A 14,767-nucleotide genomic window follows, 5' to 3' on the forward strand; every position below is an offset into this window, starting at 1 on the left:
AATGATCGATCTTCCTGTATACCCTACCTGTGCGTAATATTATGTGGTATTACATAATTAGGTACATGACAAGTGAGAAGATTGGCACGTGCGCTAAACCATGTATACACACACTCCAAGGTGGGATATTATGAACCAGAGCCACAAAATCAGAAGTAGTAAATTTTTACACATCTGATTAAATAAATGAATTTTAAGAAAATATGGATGAAGGAAATTAATAATTTAATACAAATGCATGTTTATCAAACTATTGAAAAAATCGTCAATTTACATTTATACAACATACCACACAAACTATTTACGCCCCAGAGCTGCAAATATTTTTTTTTTCAGATAATTGTTGCACAATCTGTATCATGAATCAATTGACACGATCTTCATGGATGGTTTCCGTGGTTATTTCTTTCTTGTCTATGATTCGGGTCTTGGACATATCTAGTTTTAAATTTCATAAAAACATTTCTTTTTTTAAATTTATTTGTTTTACATACATCAGCTTCAATGTTTATAAAAGTAAGTATTTACGTCTTCTTAGACGAACATAAAATATAAGGAATATAAAATATTGTAAAGTAGGACTTACATGTATATGCAAAACTCGTATGTAGATTTTTATAAATTATCATCAAATATTTTTTCTTTCCTTTTTGATTTGTTTATAATTAATTAAATGACAACCAAATATTTCATTAAATTAATATATATGTATTTTTTTAAATAGTACAAAATAAAAGAAACAACACTGCGGGCGTGTAGATTTTCTCGGCAGGCGTACTCTGTGTTCAACGATGGAGAGGTTGTTTTTTTTTTTACGCATTTCCCTAATAGAAAACTTTAATCATCAAGTTAGAATTTCAAATTCTTTTTCAACATATTACATTCCATTCCATAATTTTTAAATTTAGAAATTACCGGTATAATAACGGAACGATTTGATCGAAATTAGGGGAAGATTAGACGGAAATAACGGGACGCTTTGACCAATATTTCGGGGCGATTGAATACATCATTTTTTCATACAAAGTATGTCTGGGGCTCTTTGATTAGACCGAGTGGGCGCTTTGTGGACAATTTAAAAACTTTTTTTTTTCACACAACAAATTTGACTAGGGGCGCTTTGACGAAAATCAGGGGGCGCTTTGACCAAAAACGGGGCGATTTAGAAACTACTGTACGTTTTCCTATCAAAATATGTCAGGGGGAGCTTTGAGCAAAATCAAGAGACGCTTTGACCAAAATCAGGGGAAGGGGGCGGTTTAGAAACTACATATTCCTGTCAAAATATGTCAGGGGGCGCTTTGACCAAAATCAGGGGGCGCTTTGACCAAAATCAGGGGACGCTTTGACCAAAATCAGGGGGAGCTTTAGAAACAACATTTTCCTATCAAAATATCTCAGGGGGCGCTTTGACCAAAATAAGGGGACGCTTTGACCAAAATCAGGGGACGGTTTCGTAGTATCATATTTCTATAAAATATGTCTTGGGGCGCTTTGACCATAATCTGGGGACATTTTGACCAAAATCAGGGGGGGGGGCGGTTTAGAAACTACATATTTCTATCAAAATATGTCAAAATATGTCAGGGAGCGCTTTGACCAAAATCAGGGGGCGCTTTGACCAAAATCAGGGGGAGCTTTAGAAACTACATTTTCCTAACAAAAAAAATCTCAGGGGCGCTTTGACTAAAATCAAGGGACGCTTTGACCAAAATCAGGGGGCGGTTTAGAAACTACATTTTCCTATCAAAATATCTCAGGGGGTGCTTTGACCAAAATAAAGGGACGCTTTGTCCAAAATCAGGGGACGGTTTCGTAGTATCATATTTCTATAAAATATGTCAGGGGGCGCTTTGACCAAAATCATGGTACGCTTTGACCAAAATCAGGGAACGCTTTGACCGGGACGGTTTTAATTGGGAACGCTTTGACTGGAGAAGATTTTTTTAACTTTGTTGCCGCTGTCGCATAATATTTGGTCCGCCTCGTTTAAAGGTCCGGCCGGACCAAATACGATTACATATTAGGTCCGCCTGGCTCTATAAGAAAAGGTCCGCCCTCGGCCTATTATACAAATTGTATGCCTGTGTTCATTCGATATTAATTGAAAAACTATTGTTTTAAAATTAATTATATATAATATAAAGGATATAAAGTCGTATTGATAGCCAGTGTTTCCTCAAAGAGAATGTAGTAAACATCAATAATTAAGAAATTAATACACATAATTAATATATTTATCAAAGAAATGTATACACTGTAAAAAATAAGTGTTTTATAAATAAACACTATATTGCAACAGATAATAAACACTTCAACATGTATAGAATTTAAACACCTCAAGAAGTGTTTAAGAAATAAACACGTTAGAATGTTTAAATTCTAAACACATGAGGTTAATATTCAACAATTCAAAAACACAAAATGTTTAAAAACTAGAGCCGAGCTCGTTGCAAAGCAACGAATAGGTCTTCCGTTGGAGCTACGGATAAGAAGACGTAACCTTGAGTCTAGGTCAAGCCATATTCTAAAGTTCTACAAGTGAAAATTTAAACCTTTTAAGAGAAGCAACTTGCAATGCTTAGCTAGGAAAAAGATTGTAAAGGAATATATGTGACCTTGAACTTTCCAAGTGACCTTGAACTCTCCAAATGACCTTGATCTAAGCAATGACTAGCTTTCGTTATAAAAATATTATCCATGTGTTACCGTCTGGAAAATTTCAAACATTTTATTTAGATATTCTTTCTGTCCATGCATCCAACCAAAAACATCTTATCCTTGGGGACTTTGAACTCAAGTCAAGGTCACGTCCCACCCTGCATTATATCAGCAATGTTTCACTAATAGAAAAATGGTAGCGAATTTACAGTTTCACTGTCACTAATCTTGACTCGTCCAAATGACTGGATATGTTCAGCCATGAGTTTTTTCAGACTATAATCGAGGCAAAATGATTCATTGGGTTCAACACAATGTCGAGACTATAGCTCTACTTGTTTGTACTTATAACAAAGGAAGAGAAAACTAGCCATTGCCATCAGACCAAAACTGTAGAAGGAGTAGCGTTTTAAAGGAATTTCACATAAATTTCTATTTTTTGTAATCACTAGATAATTACCCGCGCAAGGACGGGAAATTTAATTTATACATAAAACTTGACCATTTACAACAGTTGTAGATTTTACTGACAGACTACAGACTTATAGAAAGAAGAAATACTTTGTTCAAAAGTCAGCATGAACGAAATGTACGTCACCATTCCCAACCACTTTTTGTGAAAACTTGAAAAATAAAAAAAATGCTTTAATTGACGTTTATGTCTTCAAAACTTCATACAATGTTATGAATATTGCACTTCAAATGTTCTTATTCCATTTTCATGGAAGGATAAAAACAACAAATATACATAATATACAAATAAATTGTTTTTTGGGAGTTGGGGAGGGGTAAAAATTCACAGGTACTTGGGTCTTGGTTTATTATTATATATGTACCCTTATCAACACGTAAAATGCTGCCCCCCTCCCCCCACTTTTTTTCCCACCAATATTTTATTATTGGAAATGTTCAGTGAAAGGCTGGTCCCCCCCCACCCCCCTCCCTCCTTAATACTACAGGAAATTCATATAAGGGAAATGTAGTGTTGAATACCAAAAATTTGGTTCTGAAAGAAGTTGGCATTGGAGAAAGACTTTTTTTTAGATATAAAAAAACTGAAATGTCTTCATTAAAACACAAAACTTTATAGCTGTAATTAATTGTATTTGAACAATACCTTATTCGTAAATTTTCTCTCTTATTGAACGCAATTAAGGTGATTACAAATTGTACGTCGGGTTCGTTACCACGATGCTCTTAGTACGAAAAATACAGTTTTTGCCGATAAACTTATAACAAAAACATATACATGTATATATATACTACATATATAATTAAGTCTTTCGATATAAGTATTTCCTGTTTTTAAAATATTTTCATTTATCATTAACTCGTCGTCATCTTTTGATACCTTGCTGTCAGATTGACATTTTTTTTTTTTTTTTTTTTGGTTTAAAATAATTTATTCAAGAAATCAAATACATATTACATAATATGTACATTTTAAAACAATTATATAAACGATAACAAGTTACTTTACAAACAAAGTATAAGTAGAAACGAGCGTTATATAAATATAAAGCGATGTACAATGTGTTTCTCCGTTTAAACTGATTTTACTGGATGTACAAATTTATTGCAGAATATGAATGAAATTGATGTACATAAAGTATTATTTATATATTAATACTGAAAGTCGATGGACATTTGTTGTATAAGAAATATTGAAACAGATGGACATAGTAGATTGTATTTACTACGATGGAATTTACGTTATGAATTTATCAATGGATGAATTTATCAATGGAACAAAACCGGTTATACAAGTATCACAGGTAGTACATGTAAACATTAAATTCCAATGTTAAAGTCAAGGTTATCATTGTTGACAGAGCAGAACAGAGAAGTGCGTAAACAATATGCATAGAATTTAGTTTCATCAAATCTATAGAAATCAGCTTTTATTCTAAAGATCAATTTATTAATATACATCAAGATTAATCTGTCTGAGTTCAAATTTTTGTTTTCAAATCTTCGGATACACACACTATCCACTGCTGAGTAACCATGTACCATGTCTACTTATATAATCATTGTATCAATAAATATTAGTTTACAATATGATTCTGATAAATTTCAAGCATATTTTGCTCGTTTTTACAAAACTATTGTTTTTATTGTATTCTAATTTATATAACATCATTTGTTGTAAAACTATTTAATCAAATAACCCATTAATTAAAATATTTATAATTATTTCTTGATTAAAACAATGTAGCAAAAGGGACGTGATGTTCTAGAAGCTTCCGTCAATATTGAGATCGGCGATTGACGAAAATAATTTACACTTTTCGCCATTGAATTGGTTACCACAACTTATTTCTTTGATATCAATTAAATCAAGTTTTGATTGAATAATTCAGTGATGAAATTTTATGAAATAAATAAAAGATTGTTTGTTGTCAGTTTCATTAAAATTTGTCAGTAGCTTAGATCCGCCAACCGGAAACGCCACAATACTCACGTTGATGCTATTGTAACGGAAATATACAATTAAGGGAAGGAGACAGGGCGTTCCGAAGGGACCCTGAGCTCGTAAAACGCCGAGTTCCCAGACATTCCGAGTGGGTATGTCACGTGATATACTCATAGTATATATAAGGCGTCGAGACTCGATAAAGTCAGTTTCTGCTACAGTTACTGATAGAGTGCCAGCGGAGAAGTGCGGTATTATCAAAGAAATAGACAACAGCGGTAAGTCTGTTCATAAGTCATTATTGCTTTGCGATGTGCAGAACAGAGTTTACCTAGTATGTAACAGTCTACGTGAGCGTTGCATAAGAAGACAGTCCGTATACAGGTAGAAGTAACCTGTCGCTTCTGGGAGAAGCGACGTGCTGGCGCTTTAGTTGTCACTTTGGGCGCTTCTAGAAGTCGCTTCAGAGATAGAAGCCCAACTGATTAAGAGGCGGTTTAATTGATTATTTCGTTTATTTGTGTGCTAGGGAAGCACCCGATATCTATATATTTTGCATATGTAAATAAGTTTTAGTCAACAATCAAATTCCTCAGCAAGGTATCTGAGGGGGCCCTAGACCCAGAGAAAAATCATATATTATATGTGTTAGGCAAACACGTTACAGAAAATGGCGCCCACGTTGGGACTTGATTTGGTTGCTTGATTGAATTTTAAAAAATAAAAAGAAGTAAATTTCATATATTTCTTATGTTTCTTTATTTGTAAAGTTTCGTTGCTTTAAAAAAAAATGTCGAGCTTAGACGAAGAAATAGCTAGGTTGGAAGCCGAAATAACACGGTTGGGAAGGAAGACGCTCGAGCATTCTGAATTATCCTCGGACAATCATGGTCAGAGAACGTCTACTCCAGCTAGTATAAGAACAACCACGGCCCGTAGAAGCGACTCTGGAATAATGACTCAAAGTCCTATAGAAGATGTTAACCAAGCTTCGGCCAGAATCCAGAGTGAAGTTCTCCGTGAAACACCAAGAATTGACAATTTAGAACAAGAGCCCATTTTAAGAAGCGACACACCTATCGTTGCCAGAGAGGATGAACCAGGTGTAACTGTCAGACTACGGCGCTTTCTTGAAAATACCAAGACTGACGAAGCAAAACCAAAGGAACTGAATTCTGTAAAGAAGCCATCTAATTATATTAAACCAGCTACGTATGACGGGATTGGATCGTGGCTTGATTATAAATCACACTTTGAGGCGTGCTCTTCATTGAATGGTTGGAGTGCTAAAGAAAAAGGTCTTTATTTAGCGGTCTCTCTGAGGGGACAAGCACAGGGAGTGCTTGGGAATTTGAGTAGAGATGATGGAAGGAACTATGATGAACTGATTAAGGCGCTTGAAGATCGTTTTGCCCCTGCAAACCAGACAGAACTATACAGAGTTCAACTACGAGAACGAAGACAGAAAGCGACCGAGACGCTCCCAGAATTAGGACAGTCAATTCGGAGGCTAACACATCTTGCCTATCCTACAGCACCAAACGACGTTCAGGAGACTTTATCTAAGGAACAGTTTATCGATGCTTTGGTTGATGCAGACATGCGTCTTAGAATTAAACAAGCTAGACCCCAGAGTTTGAACGACGCTATAAGGCTAGCGGTTGAATTAGAAGCCTTTGTCAGAGCCGACTCCAGAAGATCGGAATACAAGTCACACTTGCGTGTAGTTACAGAAACCGATCACGATAATGCTCAGTTCAAATCCCAGATAAATACCGACGAGCTGACCAAAACTCTTAGAGATTTGCAAAGTTCTGTTATGGAACTTAAGACAGAAATGCGTGAAATGAAGAGTAAGTCACTTAGCTCAATGAACTGGACGGATCGCAATAACAAGAAGCCACGGCAACCCCCAAGAACAATAAAGTGCTACAATTGTCGTAAAGAAGGACACATAAGCAAACATTGTCCTTCGAAGCAGCTAAACGAAACAACAAAGAAGTTTGGCAAAAACTCTAAAGCACCGGGTCATGGTTCTGGTTCTGCTAAGACAGTTAGACCACAACGTAAGCTGCAGCCAATTGCTTACAATAGACCCAGTGAGGCTGGAATGTATCTCTCAGCTAAAATAGAAGATGTAGACACAAAAATGTTGATCGATACAGGAGCAACCGTTACGCTCATTGCAAAGAATGTCTTCGGTGAAATACAAAAGGTTCATCAAAATCTTGTTTTGGATAATATGCACCAAGACATAATGTCTGCTGAAGGTAGGCCTCTAAAACTTTTTGGCAAAGCTACCTTAAATTTAACCATTGGTTCGAGTAACTTTGTGAGAACAGTGGTGGTCGCTGATATAACAGTTGATGGAATCCTGGGTCTGGATTTCATGAATGAGCAAAATTGCACGTTGGACGTCCCAAAGAAAGTAATTTCAATAAATGGTGAACATTATTTTTTATTACTTCAAGGTATGCTAGGATGTTATCGGGTGGTGGCTTCAGAGTCATTCACTATTCCGCCAAGAAGTGAGATGATTACACGCTGTGATGTATGCATACCAGAGGGCAAGAACCTTCCTAGTGGATATGGTATTGTAGAGCCAAGGAATTGTTTGATAGATTCAAATAAAGGTTTAGTTGGCAGAACTCTGGTGAGCAATCATAATAAGGTTCCAATACGAGTCATGAATCTTTCGACCGATGCACAGACGATTTACAAGGGAACTAATATGGGACAGCTTAGCCCAGTGGTAAAGATATTAGAAGGAGAAAATAAAGATAGCAGTTTTAAGAAACCTTTTTCAAGAGAGCTGCAGGTCTTAAGTGAAAAGTCGAAAACGTGCTTAAACCAAAAACAAAAGACTGAAGTAGATAAACTGTTATCAAGATATGCTTTTCTGTTTGCTGGTTCAGATGATGGACTTGGCAGAACAAATGTTGTCAAGCATTGTATCGACACGGGAGACGCACACCCAATAAAACAGCCACCAAGACGATTACCAGTACACATGAGAGAAGAAGCAGATAGGTTGGTGGACGATATGCTTGAGAGAAATGTAATTGAACCTTCGTCTAGTCCGTGGGCCTCGGGTATCGTTTTAGTTAAGAAGAAGGATGGATCAACTCGATTTTGTATCGATTATAGGCGATTAAACGCGGTTACTTTGAAAGATGCTTACCCTCTTCCGAGAATCGACGACATGTTAGATAGTCTAAGTGGTGCTTCGTGGTTCTCTACTCTCGACTTGGCTATGGGATACTGGCAGGTGGAAATGGAGTCCAGTGACAAAATAAAGACTGCTTTTGCCACAAGAAAAGGATTATATCAATTTAAAGTGATGCCCTTCGGCTTGTGCAATGCCGGAGCGACATTTGAGAGATTGATGGAGACAGTCCTTGCAGGGTTGAATTGGGAAATATGTTTGATTTACTTGGACGATATCATCGTCATTAGTAAAACATTTGAGGGCATGGTGGAGAACCTGAGCAAAGTGTTCGACCGATTGGCAAATGCAGGGTTGAAACTGAAGACCAAGAAGTGTTCCTTGTTTTGCAAGTCGGTAGAATATCTCGGACACATAATTTCCGAGAAGGGTATTACTACGGATCCAAAGAAGATTGAGGCGATTAAGGAAATGACAGTGCCAGCCAATGTGAGTGAGCTACGTTCATTCCTGGGTATATGTAGCTACTACAGGAAGTTTGTGAAAGACTTTGCGAGCATAGCAAAACCCCTTCACAAACAGACAGAGAAAAGCAAATCCTTCGTTTGGAGTGAGGATTGCCAAAGTGCTTTCGAAAAGTTAAAAGCTACACTGACAAGTGCCCCCATCCTTGCACATCCTGACTTTAGTAAGCCGTTCATATTGGACACGGACGCAAGTAACTTTGCGATGGGAGCAGTATTATCACAAGTGCACGATGGTAAAGAACGTGTAATTGCCTTCGCCAGCAAGACTTTTACAAAGTCTGAAAGGCAGTACTGCGTGACGAGAAAAGAGTTGTTGGCAGCAGTGTATTTTACCAAGTATTTTAAGCATTACCTCTACGGACGTAAATTTATTTTGCGCACGGACCACAGCTCGCTGAGATGGTTGACCAACTTTAAAAATCCAGAGGGTCAGCTTGCTCGCTGGCTTGAAGTGCTGTACACGTATGACATAGAGATCCAACATCGACCAGGCAAGTTACACCAAAACGCTGACGCACTTAGTCGTCTTCCGTGTAAGCAATGTGGATTCCAAGTAGGCTGGGATAAGGAAAAAGAGGATCCCAAAGTAAGAACTGCAACAGTCGACGCCCCAGTTATTCAAGAATCTTATCTTCATAGGGTCCAAAGAGAAGATAAAGAAATTGTTCTTGTAAAACGTTGGATGGATCAGGAAAAGAAACCATCATTTAGAGAAGTTGCCAGTCAAAGTGCATTTCTACGTTCTCTATGGTCACAGCTAAGTTTACTTACCATTCAGGACAATTTACTTTATCGAAAGACCATAGACCAAGAGACAAAGACGGAAAAGTTCCAGATAATTGTGCCTATGTCTGAGAGAAGGCATATTCTAAAGGAATACCACGACAAACGTACTGCAGGTCACCTAGGTATAAACAAGACCATCGCCAAGATAAGAAGTCAATTTTATTGGCCAGGGCTTAACAAAGATGTTCGTCGGTATATAAATGGATGTGACATCTGTGCCAGAAGAAAGCCATCATTTACTAGCCAGAAAGCGCCGATGCAAATTGTTCAGAATGGATTCCCCATGGATAGAATAGCAACAGATATTATGGGGGAACTGCCATTGACAGAATCTGGAAACAGATACATACTGGTAGTTTCAGATTATTTTACTCGCTGGACTGAATGTTTTCCGATGCCAAATATGGAATCAAAAACTGTGGCAAAGATTCTGGTTGAACAGGTCATCACTAGATTCGGAGTACCCTATACAATACACTCAGATCAAGGCCGTCAATACGAGAGTGATTTGTTCCATTCGGTTTGCGAGCTATTGCAAATTGAAAAGACTCGCACTACACCCTACCATCCGCAGTCGGATGGTATGGTGGAAAGGTTTAATCGAACTCTAGAAGCCATGTTAAGTTCCTGCGTGAACAAAAATCATACAGATTGGGACGAACAGTTGCCGTATGTCATGATGGCATATAGGTCAGCGGAGCATGACACAACTGGCTTCTCTCCAAACTACCTCATGCTTGGTAGAGAAGCGACAACACCTCTAGACCTCGTATACGAAATGGAGGTACAGCGAAAGCCACTTCCACAGAATAGATGGGCCTGGTTGCTTCAAGAGAGACTGGAGGAAGCACACCGTATTGTGAGAGAAAATACTAGAGGGGAAATGATGCGTCAAAAACGCTTCCATGACAAGAAGTTACTATGGCAGAGATTCTCCCTCGAGACCACGTTTACGTATTCTTTCCTCGCAGACGTATGGGTACTTCGCCGAAGTTAACAAGCTTTTGGCAAGGACCTTTCGAAGTCCTAGAAAAATGTTCAGAATTTACGTACAAAGTATCTTGTGGAAGTAAAGGGTCGCCACAAGTGATACATGTAGACAGAATGAGATTGGTTAAACCTCAGATTCTGTCTGGTGAGGTAGAACTAAGTGATTCTGGTGATGTCGACCAGAATGAAAGTATCACGTTACAACAAGATGAGTCTGAAGAGTTAGGCATTGATAGAGAGGGTGTTAATGATCCTGTGATCGATCAGAAGCCCCAAAGATCTAGTAGAAGCAGACGGGCTCCTGCTTATTTATCAGATTATGTAGTAGATCTTTGCTAGACAGGTTATTTATGTTGCTTTAATATTTTTATATTAAAGATGACAAAGATTCAAGAGAATTTGAATGAGCTTTAACCCATTTTTTTTTGTTTGTTTGTTGTAGATTACAGATATGCCTGATATAAAGTTTACCAAAGCTAAACAGCCTGACTGTCCTTTTTGTGACAAAGCCATTGATGAGCCATGGCAGGACCACGTTATTTTATGCTCAGGACAGAGATTTAAATGTGTAACTTGTGGAGCCAGGTTCAAGAAGAACAGCTACCTTGTGAAACACATGAAAGTTCATAACGGTTCAGCAACTGTTCCACCCCCTGCTAAGAAGCAAAAGCCGAGCACGATTACAAAAGCAGCTGATGTTGTAGTTGGTGAAGATATTCCAGCAGCGAATCCTGGTAGTGACCATATGGAGAAGGAGTCTAACCAGAGTGATTGGGAATGTCAGGATCCTGGAGAATTGTTAGATGTGTTGGGTCCATGTAGCTCTAGTGATGAAGAAGACTCTAGGGAAACTGAAGAAATAGAGAAGGCACCTGAGGACCTAGAGATAGGACGAATCATTCGGAAGAGAACTCAGCCAGTTCTCTATACAGGTTCCCAGATGAAGAGCAAAGAGATTCATCAGTCAGAACCGGTGGTGCATGAATTGGAGAAGTCTGCAAAGAAATCCACCGTGAACGCGACTACACAGACCGAGCCAACCCTTTATGTGTACTCCACTAAAACCATAACCACCAAGTGGGAGAATGGGGTTAAGATCAAAGTCGTTGAAAGAAAGAAGAGCTATAATATGAGTTAGACAATCGATAGACTCACGAATTGTTAAGTGACTGGTTATTGATGTAATATATGTATATACAGTTTACCTTGTCAAAGGAATTGACAGTATTTGAATCATTGTAAATAAGAAAAATTGTCTATTATATGCCTCTTTGTTTTATTTTCCTGTGCAAGCGAGGACGCTTGAATCTGAGGCGTGGGTAATGTAACGGAAATATACAATTAAGGGAAGGAGACAGGGCGTTCCGAAGGGACCCTGAGCTCGTAAAACGCCGAGTTCCCAGACATTCCGAGTGGGTATGTCACGTGATATACTCATAGTATATATAAGGCGTCGAGACTCGATAAAGTCAGTTTCTGCTACAGTTACTGATAGAGTGCCAGCGGAGAAGTGCGGTATTATCAAAGAAATAGACAACAGCGGTAAGTCTGTTCATAAGTCATTATTGCTTTGCGATGTGCAGAACAGAGTTTACCTAGTATGTAACAGTCTACGTGAGCGTTGCATAAGAAGACAGTCCGTATACAGGTAGAAGTAACCTGTCGCTTCTGGGAGAAGCGACGTGCTGGCGCTTTAGTTGTCACTTTGGGCGCTTCTAGAAGTCGCTTCGAGATAGAAGCCCAACTGATTAAGAGGCGGTTTAATTGATTATTTCGTTTATTTGTGTGCTAGGGAAGCACCCGATATCTGTATATTTTGCATATGTAAATAAGTTTTAGTCAACAATCAAATTCCTCAGCAAGGTATCTGAGGGGGCCCTAGACCCAGAGAAAAATCATATGTGTTAGGCAAACACGTTACACTATTTCATGGCTGTTTTCAGAAAATTGAAGTAGACTTTTAATTTTATGTACGATACTTACTATCCGAATGAAATCTTAATATACTTTACGGACATCAGCTTGTATGTAGTGTAGTATTAGATGGGTAAATAAGAAGTCTTGTGCATCCGTATCGGAGTTTATTTGCCAAATTTATTAATTTATAAGTATAGATGACAACACCGTTCATCGAAATCAAAAACGATGCACTTAATTATGTATCACATTGAAGTCTACTTGTGTGTCCAGTTATATTGAAATCAAACTAAAACTGTAGGAGGAGTAACATTTTTAGGGAATTATATACAGAAATTTCTATTTTTAGTAACCATGGCAACACCGTTCATTGAAATCAAAAACGGATGCACGATATTTTGTATCTTAGTGAAGGCTACTTATGTGCCAAGCAATATTGAATTCAGACAAAAACTGTTGAAGAAGTCCCATTTTAAAGCATTCAAAAACCGATGCACTATACTATGTATCGTAGAGATGTGTACTTATGTGCCAAGTTATATTGAAATCAGACCAAAACGGTATGAAGAGTAGTATTTTGAAAAATAGACAGACAGACAGCTAGACAGACGAACAGGCGAACGGACGGCAGACACTTTACTATCGCATCCCACAGACAGGTTGGACAGATATTTATATATCGAAAATAACCAAATTGAATAAAGACATCATTTTTAAAGCATTAAATCGTAGCAAAAAAGAAAATATCAATGGATGCGACACTTTTCAGACAAGGGCTATGAACCTCTCGCTATGAACCTCTCATAAATACGGTACACATGTATCAAATCATTGCACGTCGGTAATCTAAAATGACACATATTTTTTTTTCTTTGTATAACTTAACCCCCCCCCCCCCTAATTTCTTTAAAAATGTTTGTACAATCAAGAAAATCGGTTACTTTTCATAAAGACTACGACGTTTCTTTCATTTTCAAGAACCGTATAATAGCGAGTGCAGCGAGCTCAATAGAATAACGTGTAAGAAAAGAAGTTCGGAATTGTACAGATGTCAAGCAAATTTTGTTGTGCAACATTCCCAAAGCTCCTTTACTACCCAATGTCCTTTGCGCGAATAAATAAACAAATAATAACACAAGTAACAGCTTTTTAAAAAGCTTGGCTGACTATGTCATCAATATCTATAGAATCTATGAGCATGATAAACTTTAAACGTTTACATTTGGGGGGGGGGGGTAAATTATTTCACTGGAGTAAATTATGGAGATGTTGCACAAAACATAAACCATATATAATACTAGTAATGTTTGTATCTCAAATAAAAAATGAAATCATGATCATGTCCCGTTGTAGATTCGAACCCGGGACAAAAGATGAACACCTCTGTCCGCAAGTCTAAAATGGTTTTAGAGGATGACGTAAATAAGGAAAAACATTTGATTAATGCTTGAAAGCATGGCTACATATAAAGGTGGCAGCTGAAAATATGATAACTACAAGAAATTGGGGATCTAACAATTATGACTGACGTATAGAATATGATTGATAGTTTCTTGGGTATGCCAAAGTATCAAAGATTGTTGGAAACATGGGAAAAATAATTAAAGCTTTAAATGACCCAACAAACTTGACGGCGATATATGAATGCCAAACATCATATGTTTTATTACTTTAAATGATGTAACTTCTAACTCACTTCACAATGTCACCGAATTGTTTGTTTGTTTTTTTTCCAAAGCTCGACCAGGATTCTGACAAAAAAGAACAGACTTTACATAATTCATGCAGTTTTCATTTTCATTCAATAGAATAGTCCAGAAAAAGGGTGCAAAAACCTACACGTGACATTTTGGCGCGAAATAATAGCGTCACCCCTTACCTAGAAGACAAATGGACTAATCCAGTAGTATAGAAACGCAGAAAAAAAGGTCAAACGGACATATATCCGTATAAGAACTCGCATGAAATTAATATATGCTAGCTAAAGGCTAGAGAAAATAAATACTTCAATGTATTGTATTAGCAATATGTTTATTTTTCTGCTAACAGAATAGATAACTGTCGTTGCTGAAATGCATGTAACAAATCCGATGATAATCAGCATGCACAAAATTTTGCTGGCCAACTGTGACCTCTTCGAACCCTATTGATCCTTAGCGTGACGTCAGGCAATAAAAGGCTTGAGTTTGAAGAAATATTTCAAAAACTTTTCGGCAATAAATATACAGTTATTACTAGCTTACTCTAAAGTCTTCTATCGTACATATGTACACTGTAAAAACTGCGTTAGAAAAATAAACACAT

The 14,767-nt window shown here is 37.4% G+C and overlaps 1 protein-coding gene across 1 annotated transcript; it reads left to right on the plus strand.

Annotated features, from left to right (window-relative positions):
* The first annotated feature begins 10,660 nt into the window (after positions 1-10,660).
* LOC134246993 (uncharacterized) lies at positions 10,661-11,684 on the plus strand. The gene is made up of 2 exons (XM_062729347.1): positions 10,661-10,870; positions 10,989-11,684. The coding sequence occupies exons 1-2, from the start codon at positions 10,661-10,663 to the stop codon at positions 11,682-11,684; spliced, it is 906 nt and encodes a 301-aa protein (XP_062585331.1).
* The last annotated feature ends 3,083 nt before the right edge of the window (positions 11,685-14,767 follow it).

This window comes from Saccostrea cucullata, unplaced genomic scaffold (genome assembly GCF_032062105.1).
Source record: "Saccostrea cucullata isolate Sc308-1 unplaced genomic scaffold, CSIRO_AGI_Scuc_v1 ctg13890, whole genome shotgun sequence".
Lineage (NCBI taxonomy): Eukaryota > Metazoa > Mollusca > Bivalvia > Ostreida > Ostreidae > Saccostrea > Saccostrea cuccullata.

Coding starts and splice junctions, on each gene's coding strand:
- LOC134246993 (XM_062729347.1), top strand. CDS start 10,661: ATGAGATTGGTTAAACCTCAGATTCTGTCTGGTGAGGTAGAACTAAGT. Junction 10,871..10,988: donor CTTATTTATCAGATTATGTA/GTAGATCTTTGC, acceptor TGTTTGTTGTAG/ATTACAGATATGCCTGATAT.